A 26,028-nucleotide genomic window follows, 5' to 3' on the forward strand; every position below is an offset into this window, starting at 1 on the left:
ACTAATCATTTTCGAAGTTATCTCAATACCTGCGCATCATAAATTCTTCGTTATTCAAATCTCTTTTTACTAAAAAGAACTTTGATCGGTACTAATACTTCAAAGTCGGATATCACCCGCAATGAGCTCATCTCCCAGTGTGGAAGAGCTTTTGAAGCGCAATGCGTAAGACAAGTTCAGATCGGCAACATCTGGATGATCCCCAACTAACAATCAGCAGCAAACGAGTTGAAACATTTGAACCTTTTTTGTCCTTGAGCGAAATATACTCTCTGCCACCTGAATGGAGCTTGCCAATGCCAAAGATTTTCATTGGTAGGAGCTCCATGGATGATCTGTTTGTCAGCCTTACGAGGGAATATCACTTCTGACCCGAAATTACCACTAGTGTCTTGCTGCGACCCTCGTGTAGATCCTTGGGACATCCTAGGTCTTTCAAAATGGGGTAGGTGGTGTCCCCGTACACGCCGCTGTCAGGAATAGGTGCAGAGCGCTCAAATACTAACTCTGATTCATAGATGCTGTTGTTACTCGCGGTGCTGCTGGCCGTATGGCCTCACAATTTAATAACCTGCTCTTCCTCGACCATGTTTTGAATTTTACTGATATTATGATCATGCATCATACAGGTATGTGCATACATAAACTACCTACCAACTTGATTATTTTCTTTTATCCACATATGTGCAGCTCTAGTAGAAAATACTCTTCTAACATGCTACCAGACTGCTCGGCAGAGTTTTTTTCGAATGCCGACGTTTGCCAGGGGATAGCTCATCGGGCACCGGATGCCAAGGAGAGTGTTGCCAGTCTTAAGCTTCCGGGGTTTGAAGAGTGAGTCTCGCCCCGACCTTCATTTGAATTAATAAGTGACCTCGGGAATGATATACTGACAATAAGGTTCCATATTAGCCTTGAGCGAAGTGTTCAAGAGGATGTGCAACTTGTTAAAAACTCGCCACTCATTCGAAAGGAGCTTGCCGACCGAACTCGAGGCTTTATATACGACCTTACCACTGGGGAGGTTAAGCGAGTTCCTGAATCAAGTCCAGCATGAATACATAATGAGCACCTTCCAAGTATAGAATAATCCAACGATATGTAATAATATGTATATGGCTTGTTTAAGATGTAGAGTATGCAGATTCCGTCCCAGCTGATGAATTGACGACGTCAACTCTAATTACCATTCACGAGCATATCGTTCTGGTGTAGAGTCAATTTAGAACGCTTCACCATTTCATCCACCATAAGTCGACTGGCACCCATATATTGCAGAGGGTCGCATAATCCCACCAACTGTTGCTTCGTAAATACGCCAGTCAGAACAGGGGACTCTTCCAAAAGTTGCAGCAGGGATCGATTCTGCTCAATAGCAGATTTACAGGCTTCATAAACTTCATCATGTGCCTTTTGTCGTCCGATATGAGGCGCAAGAGCCATCATAACTGCTTCTCCCACAATCAAACCATTGGTAGAGTGTAAATTGCGCTCCATGGAGTCAACTTTCACCACCAAGCCACTGAGCGCGAAGTTTGTTTGGTGAAGCGCTCCGACCGCGGTAACAAATGCGTCGGGGATAGCCACCCATTCCAGATGCCAGGGCCCAGAGGCGCGCTCAAAGTCAGTGATCATTGCATCCAGCCCCAGTGACGCATTAGCTCGCAACATTTTTGAGGCAGCAAGAATGACCTCGCTGGAAATCGGATTACGCTTCTGTGGCATGGTTGATGAAGCGCCACGATGAGGCACAAAGGGCTCTGATACTTCATCAAACTCGTTAGAAGACATGATCATGAGATCCAGCGCAATTTTTCCCAAGGTGCCACCGACAAGGGCCAAAAAATTCGTGATTTCTGCCATATTATCCCTGGCGACGTGCCAGGTGATGGATGGATTTTGCAGATCCAGCTCCAGAGCGAGTTGAGCGCGTACCCGTAGACCTGGGTCGTCTGAGCCCAGAGACGCAATCGTGCCGGCCGCTCCTCCGAACTGCACGAGCAGACATCTTTGTTTAATCTCCTCCATCCGTTCCAAGTGCCGAAGCACACTTGATAGATAAACAGCACATTTATAACCGAAAGTGCAAGGTAAGGCGTGTTGAAGGTGTGTGCGACCTGCCATGGGGCTAAATCAACTTGTTAATATGGATACCAGGAATCCCAAGGGGACAAAAATGAAGAATAAAGAGTATCAGAAGAAAAGAAAAAAACACTCACGTATCGCGGTAGGTAGTGGCCAGATTTGCGAGAACTCCATTGAGAGTATGTAGCTCCCTTTCCACAAGAACAAGCCCACGCTTGATCTGAAGCATGGACGCATCATCCATGATATCTTGTGTAGTTGCTCCCCAATGGATGTACTTGGATGTTTCGTCTGGTGTTCTTTCCACCAATTGACAGACAAGTGGAAGAACAGGGTATCCAACAACATCTGTTTCACGTGCGAGGCGATCGTAGCTGCATCGTCGCTTGTTAGTTTCCACTCTCTTCTGCCGGGGCAATCTGACATACTCGAGTTGCACGTCAGCGAATGTTGCAGTAATCGCATCTCCTGCCTCTGGGTGGATAACTCCGGTTTTCGATTGGGCCCGTGCCAATGCAGCCTCAACTTCAATCAAGCACTTGATATATGCATCATCGGTGAAGATGTCACGAATTTCTTGTGTTCCAAATAAGTTGCGAAAGACGCGGGAGTCAAGTGCAGAGACCGCCATTGCGAGAGAAGCTTAAGGAGTATGTAATGACAAAATGGCTGAAAAAAAAAGTCAAAGAGGAAGGCGTAAAACAGAAGAAGGAATTGGAAGTGAATTGCATCATCCTTGGGGCTTAAGGTATTAAATATTCCATTCTGCTTAATCGCTTCCCCCTCATGCGGAGGGAATTATTGCGGAGATTGACCTGATGCATTCTTCGGAATAGACGACTATCCCGAAGGCAAAGTGGAGCATATCCAGGTATCGTCCGTGGACTTGGGAGTGTAGTTAATATGAGTAATGCCACGCACTAGTTTCTCTTAAAACAAAGCCTGACAAAATATGATTGGCGGACGACAGCCTTGGCATTATAAAGCGCGCGTAGCCTAGCGATTTTGAAACTACGGTGTGGTTTTATTGCGAAGGCGGTGTGGCAAAATACAAGCCCAACGTCATGAATCATGAGTCAGCAAACGGAAAGGGGTGAACTCACTCCGCTTCGTTAACCAGACACGGGATCGTATAGTACAGAGCTTCTGTTTCTAGACTTAAACTTCCAATGCCACCAGACGCAAATGAAGTCGTCGACGGTAGCTTCTCCGAGCAAGGCAATCTAGCCATGGCTCACCGAGTTGGACAGGCGTGGTAGGCCATATTCTTGAATCTTGTTTATAGAAAAATTAGCGCGGTTCTAGTTATATGAAATCAACTGACATTCAAGGGTTCCAAATCAGTGATCGTTGCAGAAAGTAAGTTTTCAGCCGGTTATATGAACCCTTGTTTCGGTTTGAAGATAAACCCCAAATAGAGGGACTAATACTAACGAGCATTTGTTGTGCAGAAAGAAGTTAAAATGTGACGGGTCTCTTCCCACCGTACGTCTCTGATGCCGTTTATTGATGTGTCTCACTGACCTCGGGAAACTCTGGAGCATCAGTGTCGGAACTGTGGAAAAGTAGGACACATGTGCGAAGTCTCCGTGAATCTCCAAAGGAAAACTAAAATTCGAGGGTAAATCAATATTAGTATCACTACAAGTATCATTGTACCTTGCTAAATCGTCTTAGATTCGCATCAGATAAAAAATTGGTCGAGCAGCTTCAAGCAGAGCTTGTGAGATGCCAGCAGCAGCTCAAATCCGAGAAGGATCAGAATAAGCTATTACAAGAAGAGCTTGGCCACAAAGAGCAGAGCGGACTTCCTCTCGATCCAGAATCCGTTAACCCAGAGGGATTAGCAACGATACAGACCCAGAGAAATCAAAATGATGACGCAACATACGTTATCAAACACATGGGCCGCTTGGTTCACGATAAAAATGGAGTTGGTCGATTTGCAGGTTCGACAACTGGTGTCCATTTTGTCCTCAGTGTTGAAAAGGAGTGTCGCAAGTCTTTAAATCTTACAGGAGGCTTCCCAGAAAGCTGTTTCCGTCTCTTTTTAACCCAGCTGTGCTCTTCCCAGCACGAAAAGCCTTTCGCAACCACTTTGTACCATCGCGGAGGAATTTTCGGTTGCTTCACAGATTCTCTACCTTATTACCACGAACAAGCTAATCTCTTCGTCAAGGAATGGGAGGCATTTTGTCCAGTTCTTGTCCCGATGCAGTTGATGACTGATATAAACTCACTATTTGAAGTTCTGCATGACCCACTTTGCGCCAATGACGTGAATTATGCCACAGTCCTGACGCTCCTCATGATTCTCTGCATCAATGAAACGTGCAGTGATACTCGAAAGCCGACCTCCGAACCGAAATCCAATTATGATCGTTATTCGCCTGTCGCAAGCTCGCTGATTGATGAGGTGGCTACTCGAGGAGATCTAAAGAGCTTACAAGCTATTATCTTGTTTGCTTTTTACAATCAACTAAATGGTCATTGTCTTGCGATGACGAGAGCTAATGGAATAATTACGAGTCTGGCACAATCACTCGGTCTCCACCGTCATGCTCGGCGTTTCAAGATGAAACCGGGGGAAATTGAGCTTCGGAAGCGGCTTTGGTGGTGGGTTTACGTTTTCGACAAGTATGTGCCCTCCGGAGTGGTTGGGGCCAAAAATGCAGAAAAAGTATGCTAATCTTTTAGAATAACATCTTTGCACCATGGGCTGCCAAGTCAGATCAATGATCTTGATGTCGATAACGATATGCCCTTAGATTGCAATCTTACCGACCTGGATGTCGTAGAACTTGCGCACCCCTTGCCCGGGGAGAAAACTCCCGTATTTGAGTTCATTCAATACGTACATCTGGGGAAAATCCTTTCACGAATTCGCGAGATGCTGTATACAACTACAAAAAGAAGAAACGGTGCCGCTAAAATCAACGAGTTGGACCTTGACTTGCGAATGTGGAACCAAAATCTCAAATCAAACGGCATTCATTTTGACATTGGAAGTGTCTCAGCACGGGTTTCTTCTGAGAATTCACCCCAGGTGATGGAAAAAACAACGCTGTGGCTCCAACTATTGGCTAATGTTGCAATAATCCTAATACATCGACCGGGGTTATCCTTCGACGACAGCACAGTTGAATTTTCGAAATGTCTTCAAGTGTGCGTTGCCTCCAGTAGTGTGAATTTGACTCTACTAGAAGATCCCCAGGTCCCAATATGGCTTCACAACTTGAGCCTGATGGGGCCTGGGATGATTTTCCAATCTGGCCTGATGCATGTCTATTGTCAATGCCATTGCCGGACCTTTCATCTAGAATGTTGCCCGTCCCTTCAAACTAGCATGGATATGATTTTGAGGGGGGTTTCTATTCTCCAAAGAGACAGCGTCGACAGACCACTTGATCAATTGCAGCGAGGTGTGTACAATGAGTCTATAACTGATGCTATCGCAGTTTTACACATGCTGCGATCATTAATAGCCCAAGCTGGACAAATCTCGGTCGGCGTGGAGCCAGAACCCGGCCAGGGAATTTTAACCGAGACACCAGGGATATTTGACCAGCATAGCACCTGTGACACAAACGCGCTCGCTGATTTGAACTATGTGACCGCCACCGACTGGATGTACGGAGTTCCAGGGCCATTTATGGGGTTCATGGACTTTGATGGGTCGGAGAACCTCGGACGATTGCCGAGATCCCCATAGCGCCCGTGATAAGCCTCTATCCCGACTCGGCTTCTATTCCGGCCGGGGTACTTACTCCGCATGAGCCATATGCAAGCCAAGGTCTTGATCATATATTCAAGAACCGCAACCTGGGGTCCCCGAATTTATTTCCAAAATGAAGTTCTGTTTACTTGCTTTTGAATTCGCTTTTCACCACTGCACGGTCTGCACCTATCCATTCGCCTTCCCATTCAACTTCCACCGCTCGAAATGACGAAGAGGTTTTGGAATCTCAGAGGAGGAGCTCTATCCCTTGCTCAGATCCTTGCGGTTGTTTGCCCTGCCTATACTCTTTTCGGGTATAACCAGTCTGGGCTGGGAAGTCTGGTATCTCTTTCAGACTGGGTGAAGCACTTCCCAGAAATTGATACTGTCAACACAACAGGCGCCCAGGCGAGTCACAATGCTACAGTCCAGGGGGTTGTCATCGCCACATTCACTCTTGGTGCTCTGCCAGGCTGTCTTTCGTGTTCATACACCGCGGATAAATTCGGTCGCCGCCCGGTCATCTTTATGGGGGCTCTTCTGGCATTGATCGGTCAGATCTTGGAAGCATCTTCATTCCAACTAGCGCAGCTTATTATTGGTCGTGTTATACTTGGCGTGGGTATTGGCATGCTAAGTGGTACCGTTCCGACATGGCAAAGCGAGTGTTCCAGCTCAAAGAATCGTGGAAAACATGTCGTGTTAGACGGACTTTTCATAGCTCTAGGTTACATGCTGCAAGCGTGGATCAATCTTGGATTTTACCAGTACAAAACGGGTCCAATCACCTGGAGGCCTTCCGTTTCCATCCCCATCGCTTTCGCCGTCTTACTCATGGTGTCGATCATCTATCTCCCCGAGTCCCCTCGATGGTTAGTTCGCCAAGGCCGGGTTGCAGAAGCCACGGCCACACTTGCATGTCTACGGGATGTTCCTGAAGATGCCTCTGACCTACTGGCTGAAGTTTCTGGAATTGAAAGCTCCCTGGAGGAGACTGCCAACAGCGCGTCGTCCCTTCTGGACCTTCTAAAGATGGGCGACGACCGCTTGCTATACAGATTTGGGATGTGTTTATTTCTTCAGTTCGCTCAGCAGATGTCAGGCGGCAACCTGATATCTGTGTACTCCACGGTCATCTTCGAATCGGGGCTGGGAATGAATGCTGAAGTAGCCCGAATTCTGTCCGGTGGCACGCTCACTTGGAAATTCCTTTCGTGTTTCGTATCCTTCTTCACAATTGATCGATTTGGTCGTCGCTTCGCCTTGATGGTCAGTGGAGGGGGAATGGCAGCTTGCATGCTTGGTCTTGCAGTCGCGACATCCTTTCCACACACGAACTACGCCGCTCAGATCACCAGTGTTCTGTTTGTATTTCTGTTCAACTTCTTCATTCCGATCGGGTTCCTGGGTGCCAACTTCCTGTACTGCGCAGAAGTGGCACCTACTAGGCTCCGTGTTGCAATGTCGAGTATCTCAACTGCCAATCACTGGCTATGGTATTTACTATTATTCCCAGTCTTGAGGAAGAACTTGGTCACTGACGCGACTTCTCAGGAACTTTGTCATCACCATGATTACACCAGTGGCAATCGATACAATCGGATACCGTTTCTACATTGTATTCACCTGTATTGGCTTTTCTATTCCCCTCTCAGTCTACTTCTTTTATCCCGAGGTACGTCTCCACTCAAGGCTATTAATTAATTAATTTCCTAATATTCTTCAGACAATGGGTCGCAGTCTGGAAGAAATCGATCTCATATTCCGGGAAAGTCCCTCTGTATGGGCTACTGTTCGATTCGCCAATAAAAATTTTCATGAAGTCAGTGTCGATCCTGCGCAGGAAAAGCAAGAGGTTGAACACGAAGAATATTCAACTGGCTCGATCAGCAATTAAGGGCCCTGTCTGCACAGAGCGCCGGCCCAAGACCTTCAGAAACTTTGTTATAAGAGAAACTATTGCGTGGCATTAAACACATTCACGGTCATAATCCATGCACTATAATTTCAATTTTCTCTTTTCTACATCTAGCCCCCACAAGTTTTTTGCTTCTTTTCTAGCTTCAAATTTGAAAATACTTTGATCCATGAAGCATTCGATCAGAAATGCATATTTGATGAAAATTCAATATTCAATTGGAAGGTTCTCAACACCCGACTCTTGAGCGTTGAAAGTGAATATCGAATTTGCAGTATTTACATGTATGTCATATCCACCCGCTGCTTCTCTCGCTCCAAAAATCCAGCGAAAGTCTCCAGCTTAATTCCCCAACTTCGCACATATTCCATATCAACAAGCAACGACATGTCGCGCATAACCTTTTGAGGACCCAAGACTGGATTTGTAGGAAGCTGGGCAGCGATATCCTCCTCGGACAAGAAACACATTTCAATATCCTTCCCAGTGGCCATCGACAAATCCTTCACCAGATCCTCGACTGTCATCATCTGGGATACAGTCTCAACTTCCCGATGGTTAAACTTCGAAGGCTCGACAATGGCAGCAGCGGCAAATTTGCCAATATCGTTTGGATCAATCATAGGTAGAATAGTCTGTGGAAGAAAGGCAGTGGTAAATTTCCTCGTTTCAACTAGGCCTTGATACATCCGAACCAGTGGGTCAAGGAAATTTGACATGAAGTTTCCAGGACGCAAGATGGTCCATGTTTCGAATCCGGCGGCTTTGACTTCTTTCTCGATGGCCTGCTTGCTGAGGAGAAGCATGCCTATCAGGCCGGAGGGGGTCCAGTGAGGTAGTTGCTCGGGATTGTTGGCTCCCAAAGCACTGGTGTAGATGACGTGTCTGACACCAGACTGCTTGGCGACTGAGAGAATTTTTCGAGCTTGATCAAGTTCGCCGGTGGGTTTGGTAAAGTCGGGTGGGAGATTGAGGAAGAAACTGGTACAATTGGCCATGGCATGCTTTAGGCATTCTTCGTCGTCAAAATCGCCCTGGGTAAGGGAGACACCTCGCGAGATCAGGTGCTGGGCTTGGGAGGAGTTGATGTCCCTGGTGATGGCATTAACGTTGATGCCTTTGTCGAGGAGTTGATTTGTTAAGGCGCCACCTTGGGTACCAGTCGCGCCACAGACAAAAACAGATTTGGAAGACATGGTTTATGTAGCTGATAAGAGAGGGGAAAGTAAAGACTATTGATTGTGATGCTACTGGAAAATTGGACATTCATGCATTCTTATATTTCTTGACCACGCAAGTACTGCTTGTTCATACTACAAAAGTAGAAGTTACTAAGAAAGTGGAGTTCTCCACCTCAGATGGTTGATTTTAGCTCTGGTTGGCCAACTGGTGGTGGAGATCCACTTTGGCGTGCGGAATTCCGCACGCTAACCCATAAACGAGTCTCAGCTTGCGGCGTGGGTGAATCGCCTTCCCTTTGCACTCCACTAACGCGTACAGAACAGACCATCATGCATAATGGCCCACGAGTCGATCCCACTTCCGCGGCGAAAATCTTGTGAGGCTTGCAAGACCGCAAAGCGACGCTGTGATCTCGCTCTCCCAGCCTGCTCTCGATGCACCCGCCGGGATGTCACTTGCGTCTACCCGTGGCAACAGGCCTATGAGACCGAGAATTTGGGTAAGGCCTCTCACCTAATTGATTCCCTCGGCGATCTGGACATAAATTCCAACACCAACTGCCAAATTCAGCCAGGCTTCGATTTTTGTCCCCAATCTGCCTCCTTACCCGTCATGACGGGCCTGGTGGATTCACACCCAAGTTACCACACTGCATGCTCTGGAGTTCAAGCCATGCTCCCTGGACAAGGTTTTGATATCGACCCTAATTCTGAGCTTATATTACCACGAGCAAGACCGCCGAGGCCGTTGCCGGAGATAATTGCTTCCCAGCTTCAATTTGCGATCGACATTTTGGAAATGTCGCCTAGAATGATGGTTCTCGAAAACCAAACACCATGGTGTCATCCAAAACTTTATCAAAACTATATGCCGAGGGCCATGCAGGGTAAGCTATCACTTGAAAAGCAAGAAAAAAGTCCAAATTTTTACCTTTCATACTAACACCATCTAGACGCATTTGCCTGCTGCTCTCTATACATGTCCAAAAACGAAGCCAACGCAACAGTTATAATGGCTCTTTTTGAGGCAAGAATAATGGAACTTATGTCAACTCCTGAGCCGAATACCACATTTGAACTTCTGGCACGAGTCCATGCCTTAATTTTATATCAAGTCATGCGTTTATTCGATGGTGACATCCGCTCTCGCGCGACAGCAGATGCCCTTTTCACGTCACTCGAGTCTTCTGTCATGACTCTCCTAAGTCACCTAAACATCCCACTCCCATCGGACTCCATAGAGCCTATGCCACTGTCCATCGATGCAGTCACAAACTTTTGGTATTCCTGGATCATTCAAGAATCCGCTCGGAGAACCGTCCTTCTTGCGTTCTATTTCATGCAAATATACAAAGTGCTTCAGGGGACTCCTAACCTGCAATGTGATGGGAAACTGGGTCTTCACCATTCCTGGTACTTATCGGCTCACCTTTGGAATGCTCAGAGCGCCTTTGATTTTGCGGTCGCGTGGGCTGAGAAACCGCATTTTGTCGTGGGTAATCTGGACTTTACCTGGGTTCTGGCTACTGCACAGCCAGAGGATTTGGACACATTCGGCAAGATGTTTCTGGTTACTTTGCTAGGCATTGATAAGACCAGAACATGGTTTCATGGAAGAGGGGCCATATTATCATAAATATTACAATCCACCACTTATTGCTTAAGCCAATCCGTTGACCGCAAGGATCTAACTTCCCACGGAAAACCACATGCGAAGTGACTCAGTACCTCAGTCCAGAACTAGATGTACTCGAATGCGGGCACCAACAAAATCCTGCAGGTCGGTACTTTGGTCAAATCACATTCCGATAAACGGGCTTATTGACCAATCCCCGGTGAAGAGGAATTTCCACGTAAGTATAAGTTTGGATTCCACGCAATCAAGTCAAGCTGTCAAGATGATTCTTTATGTCTTATCGCATCTTTTGACCAACAACGTTCTTTATAGAAGTGGGTCCGACAAAGATTACCTCTTTGGGTTTAGTGATGGCGATAACAAGTGAACGTCACAGTATGTGCGGCTCTGATGTCCCGATTGAGTTGCTATTTTACAATAGGGAGAACCAATCAATATGGTGAAATGGGCCGAATGTCGTGAGATAACTAACATCATTGAAGAGGTCTAAACAAGAAATTGTACCAGATGCAATGTGATGTGGCAAGTGCTTTGCCTAGTACTTATTTATTGACTTGACCCCCTCCTTCCAGATCCAAAAGTTTTCTCATCTTATCATATTTACTTTCAACATCAAAAGCTTTAAACGGTAAATTTGAACATACATATTTTTTGTTGAAAAAAACTTTGGGTTCCAATCACATTCGAACATCAAAAATTGCAGTATGGGTGATTATGAGCCAGATGGAGCCGTGTCGCTTCAAGCGCCAATCACTGGAGCCACGGAGGCCCTAAAAGAGGTTTCCAATGGCAATGGTGACAGTGGTGTACTTTATCGTCAGCTTCGGCAGAAGCCTCTTAACATTGTCGGCGGTAGAGGAAGCTACCTCATCACAGACACCGGATTGGAAATTCTGGACGCCACCTGCGGCGCGGCGGTATCCTGCCTTGGACACAATGACAAGCGGGTGCACGAGGCAATCCAAGAGCAACTACAAAAGGTTTCTTACTGCTACTCTCTTTACTTCACCAACAGCGCCATGGAAAATCTTTGCAGGTTCTTGGTCGACTCCACTGGAGGCCAAATGTCCCGGGCATTCATTGTGGCATCAGGCAAGTCTGACTGAAGGGTCGCTTTGCAGATGTTGCTTGCTAACATTACATGATACACACAGGAACCGAAGCTGTCGAAGCTTCTTTGAAACTGGCTGTCCAGTATTTCATGGAACTGCCCACTCCGCAGCCACAGCGCGTCAATTTCATCGCTCGGAAGCAATCATATCACGGCAATACTCTTGGCTCGCTCTCTGTGGGCCACCATGTTGGGCGCAGAGCATTGTATGAGAAGGTTCTAGCGAAGAATGTCTCTCACGTCTCTCAATGCTACCCATACCGAGATATGAGATCGGAGGAAACTGTGGAGAGCTATGTTGGCAGACTTGCTCAGGAATTGGAAGATGAGTTCCAAAGACTAGGACCCGATACAGTCTGCGCTTTTGTTGCGGAAACTATGGCTGGTGCAGTGAGTTCAATATCCCTTGAAGTGTGTGGTACACAGGTCTTGTTCTAACAGTTCCTCCAGACATTGGGATGCATGCCTGCGCTGCCTGGTTATTGGAAGGCCATGAAAGAAGTATGCCAGCGTCACAGTGCATTGCTTATCCTGGACGAGGTCATGTCTGGTATGGGCCGTACTGGAACCCTGCACGCTTGGGAACAGGAGGACGTCGTCCCAGACCTACAAACCATTGCTAAAGGTCTTGGTGGAGGATACGCCCCAATTGCTGGCCTCTTGATCAACCAACATGTTGTTGATACTCTGACAAAGGGAACTGGATCATTCTCTCACAGCCAGACCTATCAGGGTCACCCGGTTTCATGTGCGGCTGCGTATAGGGTACAGAAGATTATACAGGAAGACAATCTTCTGCCAAATGTCCGAGAGATGGGCACCTACTTAAGCCAGTTGCTGCACGAGAAACTTGATAGCCATCCTCATGTTGGTGATATTCGCGGGCGAGGACTCTTTTGGGCGGTGAGCTAATTCTGTTTTCTTCCTAATAGCTTGAACCTTTACTAACGGGGTTATAGATCGAGTTCGTGAAAGACAAACAAACAAAGGAGCCATATCCGCCATCACAGGGAGTCGCTTGGGCGGTTCATACATCTGGACTCAAACCGGAGCATGCGATATCCTTGATTCCCGGAAACGGTGGTGTGGATGGGATCAATGGTGATCATGTCTGCTTGGCCCCTGCTTATAATACGACTCGGGCTGAGATTGAGTTGATCGTTGATCGCGTGACTCGTGTAATTCAGGATACATTGGGGGAGTAGTTATATTTCAAAGTGCTCTGATGATATTGAAGGTTTCCAACCCCCAGGGCTTATGTTTGGGTCGAAGAATAGTATATTTGCTTGGCAGCCCTTGGTTTGAGACATCATGTGTGCATACAATATCAATCCAATCCATGGGCCTTCCAAGTTGTCGGTATAACTGTTTAGCTTTTGAAATTTCTTAGCCAGCAATGCTTTTGATCTTCTCCTCAAGCTCCTTTTCACTGTACGCCTTCAAGCCAACAATATCATTGTCAAGGCCGGGTGTCTGCTCATTCAAATCCGAGCCATACGCAGATCCGCCAAAGATAGCAACCTTCAGAAAGCCTGGAACAAAGACACCCGGATTCGGCTGCCCCTTCTGCATCTCAGCATTCATGGCAACATTCAGGTCTCTAATAGAGCCTTCTTTCCTCGTCCAGGCCGATCCGGTCACCTTCTCCAGGCTACTCAACAGCTTATTTTGAGTCAAGTTCACCCCTTCAACGAAAATCGCCCGATTCTTAGTCTGCTCAGGGCTCTTCAAAACACCCACAACAACAGTACCAAGATCAGCCAAACAAGTTGATGAGAATTTATTGTCTCCACCATCGTAAATGGTCATCTCGCGCTTTTGAACATCACCAAACAAGCCACCCGCCAGACAGAAATCAAACAGGGGCCCATGAACAATGAGTGAATAAGACAAACTCGGGTGCTCAGCCAGCTTCTGCTGCATGGATTTCTGGAATGCAACCTTGCCCTGGAAGATTGGGATTTCCGATGTCAGTGGGATGTAGGTATTGGCGCCGAACTCGCTAGGCAGGAACCTAGAGACGCCGGCCTCGATGGCGGCATCGAGAATTGCGGGCTGGAAGTCGAGTCCTGGGCCGCTGAGAACAGAAATCACGGCATCGATTCCCTTGAGAGCAACGACAAGGCTTTCGTGGGATGTATAGTCGACTGTTGCGGTTTTGACAGATGCGGGGAAAGAAGAAGATGGAGACTGTTTGCCAGCTCGGACAAGAGCTGTAACCTCAAAACCGGACGATAAGAGAGACTCGATGATGGGCCCTCCAAGGGAACCTGAGCCACCGGCGATTGCAACACTTTTGATAGCCATCTTGGGGAGGAATTATGATATGGATGTGGCGTTCCCGAGGTCGTGAAGGACGGCTAAAGGAGAAAACTAGAGTGTTCTTTTTTTCGACCACAATTGGTGATTTTCGGGTTGGGCTTTAGAGCGGATCTGTCAAATAGGATACGAACTGTGTTGATAAATGCAAACTGGATGCTGAGCAAAACCTTTGAATATTGAAAAGTTCTTGCTATTATTAGCGAGGGGTTTTCCCTGCAGATAGTGGGGCCATCTACCTCGGTGCCCGGTCCAACAAAGGAAAAAGGGTCCGGTTCAAAAAACTGCAGTGAGATACATTGTGGGCACTTTTCGCCAGAATTTATAGAGTATAACTCAGGTTGGTAAAGGGTTGGGACTTCAATTTTCCAAGGTGTCTCAATTTTACACAATGGCGAGACATGTACGGAGTATATTATCACGCATTCATTTTCTTCAAAAATTTCCATTAAACAAAACTTGATACCACACCAATTCATGACGTCTATTCTAACAGAACAAATGTCAAAAAGGTCAACCGAATATTACTCTGATTATCATCCTGTCGTGACTGACCAAGGGCTAGTCATGTTTGACCAATTGGATGCCCATCATGTGACCGTGATGTCGCGATAAGCGGGGAAACGAAGATCCCCTCGATCAGTTCAGGAGCTTAATAATATCATCAATTTACGAGTGTGATTACTGGTACTTATCGCTTTCTTCCCCAGCACGGAATGCCCCGCGGGGAACGTTTCTCACGATCGCGCACCGGTACCAAACACCTACTCAGGTCATACATTGGTATGGTGGTATAATGTATCACTGACCAAGTGCGTCCGCAGGATGTCTCACATGTCGAGCCAGACACAATAAATGTGATGAAAGCCGACCAAGTTGCTCCTTTTGCTCTGCAAGGGGATTTGACTGCCAATGGCCTTCGGGATTGAAATGGGTTCAAAAATCACAGTTCACGTTATCAAGTCCCAAGACTCAGCACAGAGATGCACAAAATGGAGATGATACCCGGCAACTCAGCCTGCCGCCATCTATTTTTGAAAACAGCCCATTTGACTCGGACGAGGAGAAATTGGCTTGGGAATACTGTAAGAACTCAAATGTCCACCATAGCCATATATGAAACACAGGGCAGCTCACTCTATTCCCAGACGTGAGACTGGTGTCATCAAACGTCCCTGCATTGGACGGGCCAGATAATCCATACCGGCATTTATCATTCATTGCACTTTCATCCCCTATTTTGCGTGAGACAATCGTCTGCATAGCCACAGAACACATGCTCAACTTCGGCATGGGCAGCGTATCAAGCGCCGCACAACGCCAGCAGCGAATGCTCCGCACGATAGGACAGAATCTCCAGTTGGTCACTCGGCCAGGTACTTGTGCTACCAGAGATGTTGCATCAACGGGGACCAACCTGGCAGACCATGAAGCACTGCTCACAGCTGTCGTGTTACAGGGCGTTGTTATCGCACAGTCAGAAGATGGGATTTTGGAACCCCATATGCGATGCGCCTCATTCCTCATGGAGTCATTGGACTATTATCACCAGATACCACGTTCTGCGCTTATGCGGATGACTGTGCAAAGATTTGCCATGGTTGATCTTATGTTGGCCTTCTCGCGACAACGACAACCGTATGCACCGAAGGACTTTGTGCTTCATCGGCCTGATACCGAGAGATGGGATCAGTCGGAGCCATCGTTCCATAAGATGACTGGTTGTCCCCAGCCACTTATGTGCTTCCTAGTACAGATTGCACATTTGGCATGTGACATGGAGCAACGTTTAGAAAATGACGAATCGGTCGACGACTTGCTTTCTCTGGGTTATTGGCTCGAGAGTGACCTTCGTTCATGGGGTGCGCAATGTATAGAATCCATTTCGAGTGACTGTGTGCGCCCGCCCTTGGATATTCTGACAGAGTGTTTCTATTGGACTTCTCATCTCTTACTTGCACGACGGGTATTTCGAGATCCAACCCGGTCACCTCGGGTGCAACATTTAACACATACTTGCTTTCGTTTGATGGATCAACTATCGACCGGATGTGGGCCCGACTCGTCACTACCACAACCTTTCTATCTCGCTGCACGCGAAGCAATCACCCTAGAAGACCGCAGATGGGTGCGACAGAAACATGAATCAATGACAGCGTATTACCGAGAGCAGCAACGGAATACGGCGATGCGGCTGACGGAGCAGGTTTGGGAGATCACGGATCAGGCCGAGTCTATGAGGTTGTCAATTTCTCGTGCGGACAAACAGATCAGGATGCTGGATGAACAATCTTGTCTTTTCATATTTTGATTATGATCCGAGGCTCATGTGCCTTGCCGGAAAATGTATACCTAGTCAATATACCCTCTTGGCGGTGGCAATTTTTTCCGGGTATCTAGGCTGTTCAATGGCTAATTTTCAGATAAGCTTGAATGGACATGCTATTAGCCGTGATCTTGCCAATGCATGTCATCAGCCACCAAACCAGACCACCGTAACTGTAGCACGACCCCTAAGACATGATTTCCTGGCTCGGGATGCTTCAGTTGCGTAATGTCCGAGTTTGCTCGGGTTTGACTAAAGGCGCTAGTCCTAAACAGGTAGCCAACCAGAAGCCCGGTTCTCCCGACCAAAAATAGTAATACACCACCGGTGGATTTTAACCACCCCTGGATCCCAAGAACCTTTGATTCCAATGTGACAATTTTCAAGGTCACACAAATACTTCGCAAAGTCCTTGAATAACCGATGTATCTGAGTCTGAGATCTACTATAGACATTATAAACTGGATATGACTTTGAATGCAAGCCAAGTTAAATGATACGGTCGTTCATGTCTCGGCACTCTCATCGGATGCCACGGAAGAACGCAATGGCACACGGGGATTCAAGTGTGACGTGCGCTGCAGACAATATCAGGAAAACGAACATTCCCCATTCTGCACGGTCATCTCGGTCCGATCGGGCCAATGGGGACTCTGCAGAGAAATGCGCACGGAACATTTCCTAGAAGAGATCAGGACTGGGTCAGGCCCGCCCGGTCAGTCAGTTCAGGCATGAAGAGAGAGACAAGACAGGTTGCACCCTGAATTTGTACAGTCTGGGACTGAACCGCTTAACACTTGGTCTGGAAGGACCTGTCAATGGGACTCCGAAACCAATCATATGGGATTCTGGGGCGGGTACCTGAATTGTACCTTTTTGTGACAGTCCATACAGCACACACCACACTCGGGGATACCGTGGGGCCTTTGACCCCAAGTGTAGGCTGATTGGTGGGGAGTTACTGAAGTAGCTCCTGGAGCCGTGGGTGGTGGACGGTGGCGCTAACTGGAGCCGTGGCTGAGATGTTCTCGAATCAGGGGCAAGTGCTTTTCCCCCAAAAGAGACTAAAAGACACTGGAGTCTGCACCTTCTATTGCGACTATTGAACACTAGGATTTAGAACAAACCGGACTCCGAGGCAGCAGCATCATGAATCTGTTGAATTTTTTTTTTCTCTTCATACTCCCTCGTCTCTATGATCTTGACGACGCGTACAGTAGACATATCACGAGTAATCCGGTGTTTCAGATCCCCCGCGGATCTCACGTGGATGCCGCTCGACGGCAATTGGTGACGATCAGGGTATGAGTCTGGATTGGGGAGGTTCCTTAATGAACATAAATCATAATGGTCGTTCCGCGTTTCTGGGGATCTGCTGGTCTGGTTCCTTCGACGCCACGAGACTCCATATCATTGAGAGTCTATAAACCACCTGGACCGTGGCCTTTCCCTGGTTCTGGACAATCGGCAAGTTCCGTCGTACAGCGCACAATGGACAAAAGTGGGACAAGTCTCTTGTGCGATGGCTACCCGAGTACGGAGTAAGGAGATAGTGCATGCGAAACCCCTCTTCTGAGAAAGAGGCTCAGACTCAATCATATCGCTCCGTCCGAAGAATTTGGTTTTGGCTGTATGCAGCCCGACGCAGGGGCCAAACTTGAATTCGAATGGTTTTTTTTTGCTTTGGGGCCCCCCGCCCTCTCCCCCTTTTTCTTCTATGTCACCGGAAGAACATGTAGAGTTTTTTTTTTTTTTTTTCCTTTCAAAAACGAAATAGGGACTTGAGATGGAACAAGAAAAAAGAAAAAAGAACGTAGAGTAGAGTAGAGTAGAGTATATGGGTCGGTCGGAAGCGACAGGCCCCACGGATGCCAATAGTAACTAACGTTAGACTGTTTGGTTGTGGTTCCTGGTTCCTGGTTCCCGGCGTAGTCAGCATCTCCTGATTTCCTTTCCCAAACTTCCTCTTTCCTTCCTTCGTGCCCTGTGTGTGTCTTCCATTTTTCTTCCTTTCTCTCTTTTTTTCCCTTCTTGCTAGGTCGTTCGTTTCATTCTTTCACGACGATCCGTGTCGCTCTTTCTGCCCTCCACCTTCGTTTCGAACGGCTTTTTCTCCCTTCATTTGAAGACCCCGTTCCTTGTTGATCGATTCAACCTAGGTATTGCGATCTAACCAGCCAACCTCATCTATATCATATTTGAGTCCATTGCTGGGAAAATCCCTTGCCATTCAATCTGCGCTGCATAGGCCAGCCTTTTTATTTATACACCTTTGCTCAGGACGCCTCTGCGACGCGCCCTTACCACCCAACCCCCCCGTTTCTGCCGTGGATCATCGAACGCGATTCGATATCATCCTTACGCCAGTGCGCTTTCATTCGTTTTGGTTTTCTCTCTCTTGCGCTTGAAGCTGCTCCTAGAGAATATCATTTGGAAGACTATCAGTCATTTCTACACCCACACCCACCACACTCATCCCCCTCTTCACCTGTCGGCCGGATCGTCACGCATCATCTTTTCTAAAAAGATAGAGAAGAACCATATATACGCAATCCTCTCAAGAAAAAAAAAGAATCTATCGGAATACTTCATCATCGTCGCGATCTCGTTTTTTCGGTGTCCTCGATCTCTGTCGACCGCATTCCAAGATGTCGTTTAGTGAAACCCCCGACCCAACGGGCGCGCCCACAACGGGTTCATCTTCGCCTCCAAACTCGACTCCTTCACCCTCGACTTCGAGTGCTACAACAGCCCCTTCATCGAGCGCGTCGCGTCGGCCACCCCGGAAGAGCACTCTGACTCAACAACAAAAGAACAATAAGCGCCAACGTGCAACCCAGGATCAACTCGTCCTCCTTGAGGTTGAATTCAACAAGAACCCGACTCCCACCGCAGCTACTCGTGAACGAATTGCACAGGATATCAATATGACAGAACGCTCGGTTCAGATTTGGTTCCAAAATCGGTAGGTTTGCTCCCAAGAGCAAATATGGGATAAGTATGCTGACAGAGAATTAGTCGTGCTAAAATCAAGATGCTCGCCAAGAAGAGTATTGAGACCGGTGAGGGCTGTGACTCGATTCCCGAGTCGATGCGCCATTACCTTGCCATGCAATACGATCCCAGCAAGCCCGGAACTCGTGACCCCTTCGGACGCTCAGTGGGTTACCCAACCCCTGGCATTTATGCCAATGAGGCCAACAACCCCAATGGCAAAGTTGGTATGTATTTGACTTGAATTTCCAGAAACTGGGTTGGGTCAGCTAACTAAATCGTGAACAGTCATTTCGCATTTCACTTGTCGATCCTTGACAGTCGGTAGCTGGCGGCGCATTGGACAGAACGCGATGGACCTAGTAATTTTCTACTCGCCCGACAAGGCCTGTATGACATATTATATCAACAACGACTCGGCCGGTTATAAGATCGAATACCCATTCGCCCATATCAAGAACATCACCCTGGAAACTGGAGACCCCAATCCTGGACCAAACGGCCAACCACCCCGGCCCGGTGGCCTGGTGGTGGAGCTTAACCGTCCGCCTATGTTTTACATGGACTCGTCCAACTCCGGTGGTTTCTACCAATGCGGAGATTTCACTGAGGAACAACAAGCAAGCCAGATCATGGTTCATCATCTGGGAGGCCACCCCAAGGTCTTGAGTGTGCAGCTCGCCAAGCTCGTGTCTTTGGAATCTTTCCAAAATCGCCTCGCATACGGCAACAACAGCAGCAGCACCAATTTTGCTGTTACCCCAGCCATGTCGCCACCTTTTATTCAACGCCCTGCTTCTCAGCCAAACCACTTCGCACCACCGGCCTATATGAATCTTTATCAAGATCACAACCACTTGGGTTTCAATATGCCGGCCGCTCGTGGACACAAACGCCAGCGCAGTCGCTCCGTGCCAGCCGCAATTGATATTTCCGCGTTGCAAGGTCCCATGAGTTCGTTCCACATGCCGCAGACTCCAGCTCCGTATAACCCTGCCGAGGCAGGAATCTATGCCCCTATCCCACAATCTGCACATGCTCTTCCCACCGACCTGCGTATTGACACAGATGGATATGGACTTGATTTCCGGACTCACCCCATGTCTGCCACCACTACCGCATCGCCTTCCGAATACGCTAGCCCCTCGATGTTCAGCAGTGCTGCACAGGGCGACTCGACTCCTGTTGCCAACATGCCTCCTCAATTCAATGTACCCCAGTTTGTTTCTACAGGTCCGTCCGACACATCGACTGTTGGCTCTCATGCAACATCACCCTACTCAGGTGTAAGCCCTGCCGACCCCATGATTGCCAATCACTCGCCTCCATTGTCCAACATGTCTCATTCTTCATCTGACATGTATGGCTTTTCGCATGATCAGCAATCTGGATTTGTCGAGGACGGACTTTCGATGAACGACATGTACTCGAAACATAACATCAACTATGCGATGTCGCATGAAGGACCTAGCTTTGAATTGCCAATGCACGGCATGTCAGGTCATGGTTCTCCAGCTTTGGGTGATTACTCGCATGGCATGATCAATCTCGACGAAATCAACTCCCAGGGATTGCCCTCTGGATCTTGATTTCTCGTATTTTGGTTACATTTCCTTAATTGTCTGACGTTTCACGGCCTTTGGAATGCTTGTGGCGTATATTATGATGGGCTTTGATCTCCATCTCGGAAATTCCTCGCTGTCCTGGGTTTATTAGGGCCAAACGCTGGTATGAATACATGCCGCCACGATCGATTTGCCTGGTGCAATTTCGCGTCTCGCCGGCGATGGCTGGGAAAGCAATTTCGCTTGTACTGATTGCTACTTCTTTTCTCTTCTTCTTTTTGGTTGCGTGACATATATCCCTTCTGTTTATGCGTTGTTTTGTATTAATACCCTTTCTATTCTGGGGCCGGTCCTGAAGCGATTTGTTATTTGCTGCTTCTTTGATTCTCAAACTCGATGGAAACCCGGATGTTCCGGTTGATTCCTGATTTGTTCTTTTTTATTCTTCTTCTTTTCTTCCCTGGCCCGGCATTTCTATTTTGACTTTTATCTCGATTTGCAGGTCAGGGTCTCTTTTTTTACGTGGTATGCCAAACAGACCGACTTGGACGGAGACACCCTCTTGACCCCAATTTTTCATTTCCTTATCTGTGTGTTTGTGTTTTTGTGTTGTCGATGATGGGTTTGACCTTGAGATTGCATGACTTGGGCTTTTTTACATCCCTGCATGGATCAATGGTAATTCTCATCATGAGTTTAGAGTCACTCCTCACACACACAATGTCCTGCCAGCGCCGTTAAGCATTTGCTTCCCCCGGTGCTCTGCAGAGTTGAGATATTCTGCTTTGCTTTTCTAGGAGATTCAACTGGTGCTGGTCTGGGAATAAACGACGAGTGTGAGGTGGAATCTAGACTCCGAATCAATTTTTTTTTTGTCATTCACGTCCTCGTAGTTCTCGTTCCTGTAAACTAATATGGTGCTCACTAATATGATGCTCACGTTTGTCCCCGAGTCATCGAGTCCCACCTGCTCCCTAACGAGCCCGTTGTGAACATGTGCGCATGTGCATGCATCAAGCACAAGAAACAACAAGAGAGACGGTAAAAGTAGTATTGTTTAAACTTTCATCTTACAGTATTCCTTTCTACCACACCACTATGCCATAACACCACATCTCTACTCTGAGATTTTGTAAGGTTACGCGCGAAATTCTTTTGAGACCAAATCCTCCTGTGGTTTTAAAGGGCTAAATATGCGTGGAAGTTCACCACCCCAACTAATCACTTGTACTGAAGGTTATTACTTTATCCAGGAATTTCTTTCAAATGTTCGGGTGTCCAAAACCAAGGTACTTTAGCCTATTGTACTACTAAAACTAGTATAATACTTCGAGTTTCCGAGGAAGAAGCTTGAAAGTTTTATGTGCTCTTCCCCAATCCCCATCGCGACCCGTAAACATCCATGGATGGAGACATTCATGACTTTTACGACTTTTACGGTAGATCATCTACTGCGTTGATAAAATATGACAACGAATATTGTTGAATATTGTTGCCTCGCTCTGACAAAGCAGAGCCATGCTGGTAAAAAGGCTAAATCTATGCTTCATAAGAGAGGAAGAGTGGAGAATAGATCCCGACAAGCAGAACAGACATCTGGACACAGCCGGCGTGCCATTGCTCATAAAAGTCTGATGGATGGGATTCACATCAAAAGAGAAATTTCCGAAGACGACTGCCACTCCATGGCGTGCCGACTTGAATTAACGAATATGTCTCACCTTTACAGCTTGCTCTGCAGGTACTGGTTCTTGCCCAGCCAGGACTCAACATCTTCACCGTCGCGCTGGATCCAGTTAACCTTGGCACGAATGGCGTCAAGGCTCTGTTCAACGGCACGATCGTAGCCCTATACGGAAGAAAAATAGAAGTTAGAGTGTGCCACAAAGTAGTAAGAAATTTGGAAATGGATGATAAACAAACCTTAGTGTCCTTCGATTCGAAGAAGGCCTGGACCTCCTTGAGCTGAGCCTCGGTGGAGAAGGAGGTAGTGGTCAACTGCACCACATTTCCCAGCATACCGAGAGAGGGGGGCAGACGCTGGTAGATAGCGTCCCAGTTCTTCTGGAGCCAAGCCCAACGAGCCTCAATACCGGCAATGGAGCCACGGAGGCCACCCAGGGGCATGTAAATATCCTGGTTCTTGACCTCGTCACCCATGGCAAGGGCGAGAGTGCGCTCAATGAGGGCGGGGTCCTCGGAGGAACCCAGGCAACGCAGAGCAGTGGTCTTCTCGTCGGAGGTAGGGGCATGGCGGAAGCGGTCCAACACGACCTCGTACTCCTTGACGCCGCCGTTCTTCAGAACGATAGTGAAGACGCTGCCGCGAATGTTGGGGTGAATGGCAGAAATGTCGCCAGCGGCAAAGCGGGCAAACATGTCCTGGGCAGCCTTGACAACAATCGGGTCATCAGCCATACCAGCAGCACCGAACATGAGAGCCTTGAATTGCTGCAGGATGTGGTCATCACCCTCGGAGAACTCCCAGCCCAGCTCGTGAGCCTTTTCGGCGACGAGCGAACGCTGGAAGGCCTTGAGCGCATCCTTGGTCTTGGCATCCTCGAAGAACCAGGCGCCACGCAGAGTACCAATGCGAGAGAGCATCTCAGTCCAAACCACAAATTCGGACTCGGTGTCGAGACCCTGGAGGAGCGACAGCAGACCGGAGGTCTTCTGGAAACCAGAAGAAGACAGAGCACCGGAGTCGGCAATCATACCAGCACGGTCCTCAACGGTCAGGAGGCCATCACGGGCAGCCTGACCCAGCTTGCGCAGGCGCTCGGGGGAGTAGGCGGTGCGGTAGATGGCGGAGTGATCGGCATTAAGCTTGAAGAAGTCCAGATCAGGAACCTTGAATTCGCCCTCACGCTCGGTCAACATGGTGGTTTCATCGATAGAGTCCTTGGTGCGGAGGCCGAGCATGCAAGGGTAAAGAACCTTGTCCTCCTCGGGGCGGACGTCACCAGTGCGCAAGAAGCGGTTCTGCTTCAAGCTGATTGTAGAGTTTTCAGGGTTCTCGGTCACGCTAATGACGGGGAAACCAACGTTCTTGGTCCAGATATCCATAACCTCTTGGACGGGCTTGCCACTGGCGTTGGCCAGGGCAGCCCACAGATCACCGGTCTCGGTGTTACCGTAGGCATGCTTGTGGATGTAGTCACGGACACCCTGCAAGAACACATCCTCTCCCAGGTACTTGGAGATCATGCGCAGCACGGAAGAACCCTTGGAGTATGAAATGGCATCGAAAATCTGGTTGATCTCATCGGCACGCTTGACGGGAACCTCAATGGGATGACTGCTACGCAGCGAGTCAAGTGAGAGGGCACCTTGGAGGTTGTCAATGACATAAGACTGCCACACCTTCCATTCGGGGTAGAAGACGTTGCACGAGTACCACGACATCCAGGTCGCGAAACCCTCGTTCAACCACAGGCCATCCCAGAAGTCCATGGTGACCAAGTTACCAAACCATTGGTGAGCCAATTCGTGCTGAACGGTCTCGGCAATGCGCTCCTTTCGTGAAGCACCGGCGTTCTTCTCGTCCAACAGCACATCGACAATACGGTAGGTGATCAAACCCCAGTTCTCCATAGCTCCAGCGCTGAAGTCGGGCACTGCAACCATGTCCATCTTGGGCAAGGGGAAATCATTGTCAAAGGCCTTCTCGTAGAAAGCAAGGGTCTTAGCGGCGAGCTCCAGGGAGAAACGACCGTGTTCAATATCCTGGTCGGGAGTGGCGTAGACGCGAACGGGCACTCGGAAGTTGTTGGTCTCAACGTAGTTAAGGTGACCCACGATGAAGGCAATCAGGTAGGTCGACATTTCAGGTGAGGTGTTGAACTTGACAGTCTTCTTGCCACCCTCAATATCAGTCTCGGAGGCAACATCCATGTTGCTCAGACAGGTCATGCTCTTGTCAGCAATGAGAGTCACGGTGAACTTGGCCTTGAGAGCGGGCTCATCAAAGCAAGGGAAGGCGCGGCGAGCGTCTGTGGGCTCCATCTGGGAGGTAGCAATATACTTGGTCTCTCCATTATGCTTGTATGAGGAACGGTAGAAACCGGCCATGTTATCGTTCAGGATACCAGTGAAGGTGAGCTTCAGCTGGGCATCAGACCCCGCAGAGAGGGCCTGGTTGAACTTGATGGTTGCGGTCTGAGCATCTTTGTTCATGGAGATCTCGGGGTTCGATTCGATCACGGCACCCTTGGACAAAACGGTTGCGCTGTGAATCTTGATCTCATTGGAGTTGAGGGAGATGAAGTCGGTATCTTCGTTGACCTTGAGGCTGGAGTTCAAGGTGGTCAGCATTCCAAGCTCATAACAGCACAGCTATACGTGTTTTCCCATGATAATGACATACTCAATCAGGACGGATCCTTCGTAGGTGAACTTCTCGAAATTGGGCTCGAGAGTCAAATCATAGTGCACCGGCTTGACGTTGGTGGGCAGGACCTCACGACCCTGGACATTGGTCGAACCGGAGACCTCGTCACGGCGAGAGTGACACATTCTGCGGTATGAACAGTATCTTTTGGATGTTTGGGCAAGAGGGGTAGAACGGAGGCGAGTATGTCTTGGAAATGTCGCAGACCGAGGGGCGGAATGAAAGAGCGGGAGGAAGGAGGGGGATCTGGCGGATAGAAGCGGTGGCTTTGCTTTTGAATGAAGCAGCGCACGCGTGGAGAAACGTCGCATTAGGTCACGAATACCCCCTCAAAGGGCAATTAAGCGGGGACTGAAAAGAAGGTGGTGGGGTTTAACGCCCAATAATAATACAGAAATAATAAAAAAATATAGTACAATATTAACTTGAACAAAGAAGCAATAAAGGGGAGAAAACGAAATTGGAGAACAATCGTAACAGAATAATCTTGATCCGGCAGAAAGGACACACAGGGCAGGCGGTAGTCCTTCGTGGGTCTCCCTTTATAAAAAGAAAAAAATTCCTCTTCTCTATTTCTTTTCTTCAATCATACGCAAGTTTAACCCAGCGCATGCCTTAATGCTACTACGGCAGTTGTCTGTGGAGTAGGATTTTTCTTTGAAAGACCTATTCCGTCTTGCAAGACTATTTTCTCCACTCAGTTTGAGGGGCTCATGATAGCTTCGGCTACACGACTGGGCATCCATAGAAGTATTGGAACATCACATTGCTAAATACCCGACAAT

General features: G+C 48.0%; 11 protein-coding genes across 11 annotated transcripts; 7 read left to right on the forward strand and 4 right to left on the reverse strand.

The window, feature by feature from the left end:
• Window positions 1–121: 121 nt before the first annotated feature.
• Window positions 122–1,057, forward strand: N7466_007517 (uncharacterized protein; the record flags this gene model as incomplete). Its single annotated transcript, XM_057166906.1, has 6 exons — window positions 122–165; window positions 221–315; window positions 413–445; window positions 519–629; window positions 726–834; window positions 913–1,057. 6 exons carry the CDS (start codon window positions 122–124, stop codon window positions 1,055–1,057), a joined length of 537 nt encoding a protein of 178 aa, XP_057019947.1.
• A 122-nt stretch (window positions 1,058–1,179) lies between these two features.
• N7466_007518 (class-II fumarase/aspartase family protein) lies at window positions 1,180–2,716 on the reverse strand (the record flags this gene model as incomplete). Its single annotated transcript, XM_057166907.1, has 2 exons — window positions 1,180–2,128; window positions 2,220–2,716. 2 exons carry the CDS (start codon window positions 2,714–2,716, stop codon window positions 1,180–1,182), a joined length of 1,446 nt encoding a protein of 481 aa, XP_057019948.1.
• A 538-nt stretch (window positions 2,717–3,254) lies between these two features.
• On the forward strand, window positions 3,255–5,797 carry N7466_007519 (fungal specific transcription factor domain-containing protein; the record flags this gene model as incomplete). The annotated part of the gene is made up of 5 exons (XM_057166908.1): window positions 3,255–3,340; window positions 3,763–4,722; window positions 4,783–5,250; window positions 5,431–5,507; window positions 5,571–5,797. The coding sequence occupies exons 2-5, from the start codon at window positions 3,989–3,991 to the stop codon at window positions 5,795–5,797; spliced, it is 1,506 nt and encodes a 501-aa protein (XP_057019949.1). The 5' UTR covers window positions 3,255–3,340; window positions 3,763–3,988.
• A 231-nt stretch (window positions 5,798–6,028) lies between these two features.
• Window positions 6,029–7,700, forward strand: N7466_007520 (sugar porter family MFS transporter; the record flags this gene model as incomplete). The annotated part of the gene is made up of 3 exons (XM_057166909.1): window positions 6,029–7,299; window positions 7,358–7,478; window positions 7,530–7,700. 3 exons carry the CDS (start codon window positions 6,029–6,031, stop codon window positions 7,698–7,700), a joined length of 1,563 nt encoding a protein of 520 aa, XP_057019950.1.
• A 299-nt stretch (window positions 7,701–7,999) lies between these two features.
• On the reverse strand, window positions 8,000–8,917 carry N7466_007521 (NmrA/HSCARG family protein; the record flags this gene model as incomplete). Its single annotated transcript, XM_057166910.1, has 1 exon — window positions 8,000–8,917. The coding sequence occupies one exon, from the start codon at window positions 8,915–8,917 to the stop codon at window positions 8,000–8,002; it is 918 nt and encodes a 305-aa protein (XP_057019951.1).
• Window positions 8,918–9,239: 322 nt separating this feature from the next.
• Window positions 9,240–10,538, forward strand: N7466_007522 (Zn(II)2Cys6 transcription factor domain-containing protein; the record flags this gene model as incomplete). The annotated part of the gene is made up of 2 exons (XM_057166911.1): window positions 9,240–9,789; window positions 9,856–10,538. 2 exons carry the CDS (start codon window positions 9,240–9,242, stop codon window positions 10,536–10,538), a joined length of 1,233 nt encoding a protein of 410 aa, XP_057019952.1.
• A 704-nt stretch (window positions 10,539–11,242) lies between these two features.
• On the forward strand, window positions 11,243–12,854 carry N7466_007523 (uncharacterized protein; the record flags this gene model as incomplete). The annotated part of the gene is made up of 4 exons (XM_057166912.1): window positions 11,243–11,630; window positions 11,693–12,039; window positions 12,100–12,552; window positions 12,609–12,854. The coding sequence occupies 4 exons, from the start codon at window positions 11,243–11,245 to the stop codon at window positions 12,852–12,854; spliced, it is 1,434 nt and encodes a 477-aa protein (XP_057019953.1).
• A 181-nt stretch (window positions 12,855–13,035) lies between these two features.
• On the reverse strand, window positions 13,036–13,956 carry N7466_007524 (aromatic alcohol reductase; the record flags this gene model as incomplete). Its single annotated transcript, XM_057166913.1, has 1 exon — window positions 13,036–13,956. The coding sequence occupies one exon, from the start codon at window positions 13,954–13,956 to the stop codon at window positions 13,036–13,038; it is 921 nt and encodes a 306-aa protein (XP_057019954.1).
• A 1,288-nt stretch (window positions 13,957–15,244) lies between these two features.
• On the forward strand, window positions 15,245–16,279 carry N7466_007525 (uncharacterized protein; the record flags this gene model as incomplete). Its single annotated transcript, XM_057166914.1, has 1 exon — window positions 15,245–16,279. The coding sequence occupies one exon, from the start codon at window positions 15,245–15,247 to the stop codon at window positions 16,277–16,279; it is 1,035 nt and encodes a 344-aa protein (XP_057019955.1).
• A 2,663-nt stretch (window positions 16,280–18,942) lies between these two features.
• On the forward strand, window positions 18,943–20,877 carry N7466_007526 (homeobox domain-containing protein; the record flags this gene model as incomplete). The annotated part of the gene is made up of 3 exons (XM_057166915.1): window positions 18,943–19,259; window positions 19,313–19,515; window positions 19,577–20,877. 3 exons carry the CDS (start codon window positions 18,943–18,945, stop codon window positions 20,875–20,877), a joined length of 1,821 nt encoding a protein of 606 aa, XP_057019956.1.
• A 1,699-nt stretch (window positions 20,878–22,576) lies between these two features.
• N7466_007527 (M1 family metallopeptidase) lies at window positions 22,577–25,554 on the reverse strand (the record flags this gene model as incomplete). The annotated part of the gene is made up of 3 exons (XM_057166916.1): window positions 22,577–22,702; window positions 22,777–25,144; window positions 25,220–25,554. 3 exons carry the CDS (start codon window positions 25,552–25,554, stop codon window positions 22,577–22,579), a joined length of 2,829 nt encoding a protein of 942 aa, XP_057019957.1.
• Window positions 25,555–26,028: the final 474 nt, after the last annotated feature.

Source organism: Penicillium verhagenii (genome assembly GCF_028828195.1).
Source record: "Penicillium verhagenii strain IBT 33310 chromosome Unknown utg000007l_segment0_segment0, whole genome shotgun sequence".
Lineage (NCBI taxonomy): Eukaryota > Fungi > Ascomycota > Eurotiomycetes > Eurotiales > Aspergillaceae > Penicillium > Penicillium verhagenii.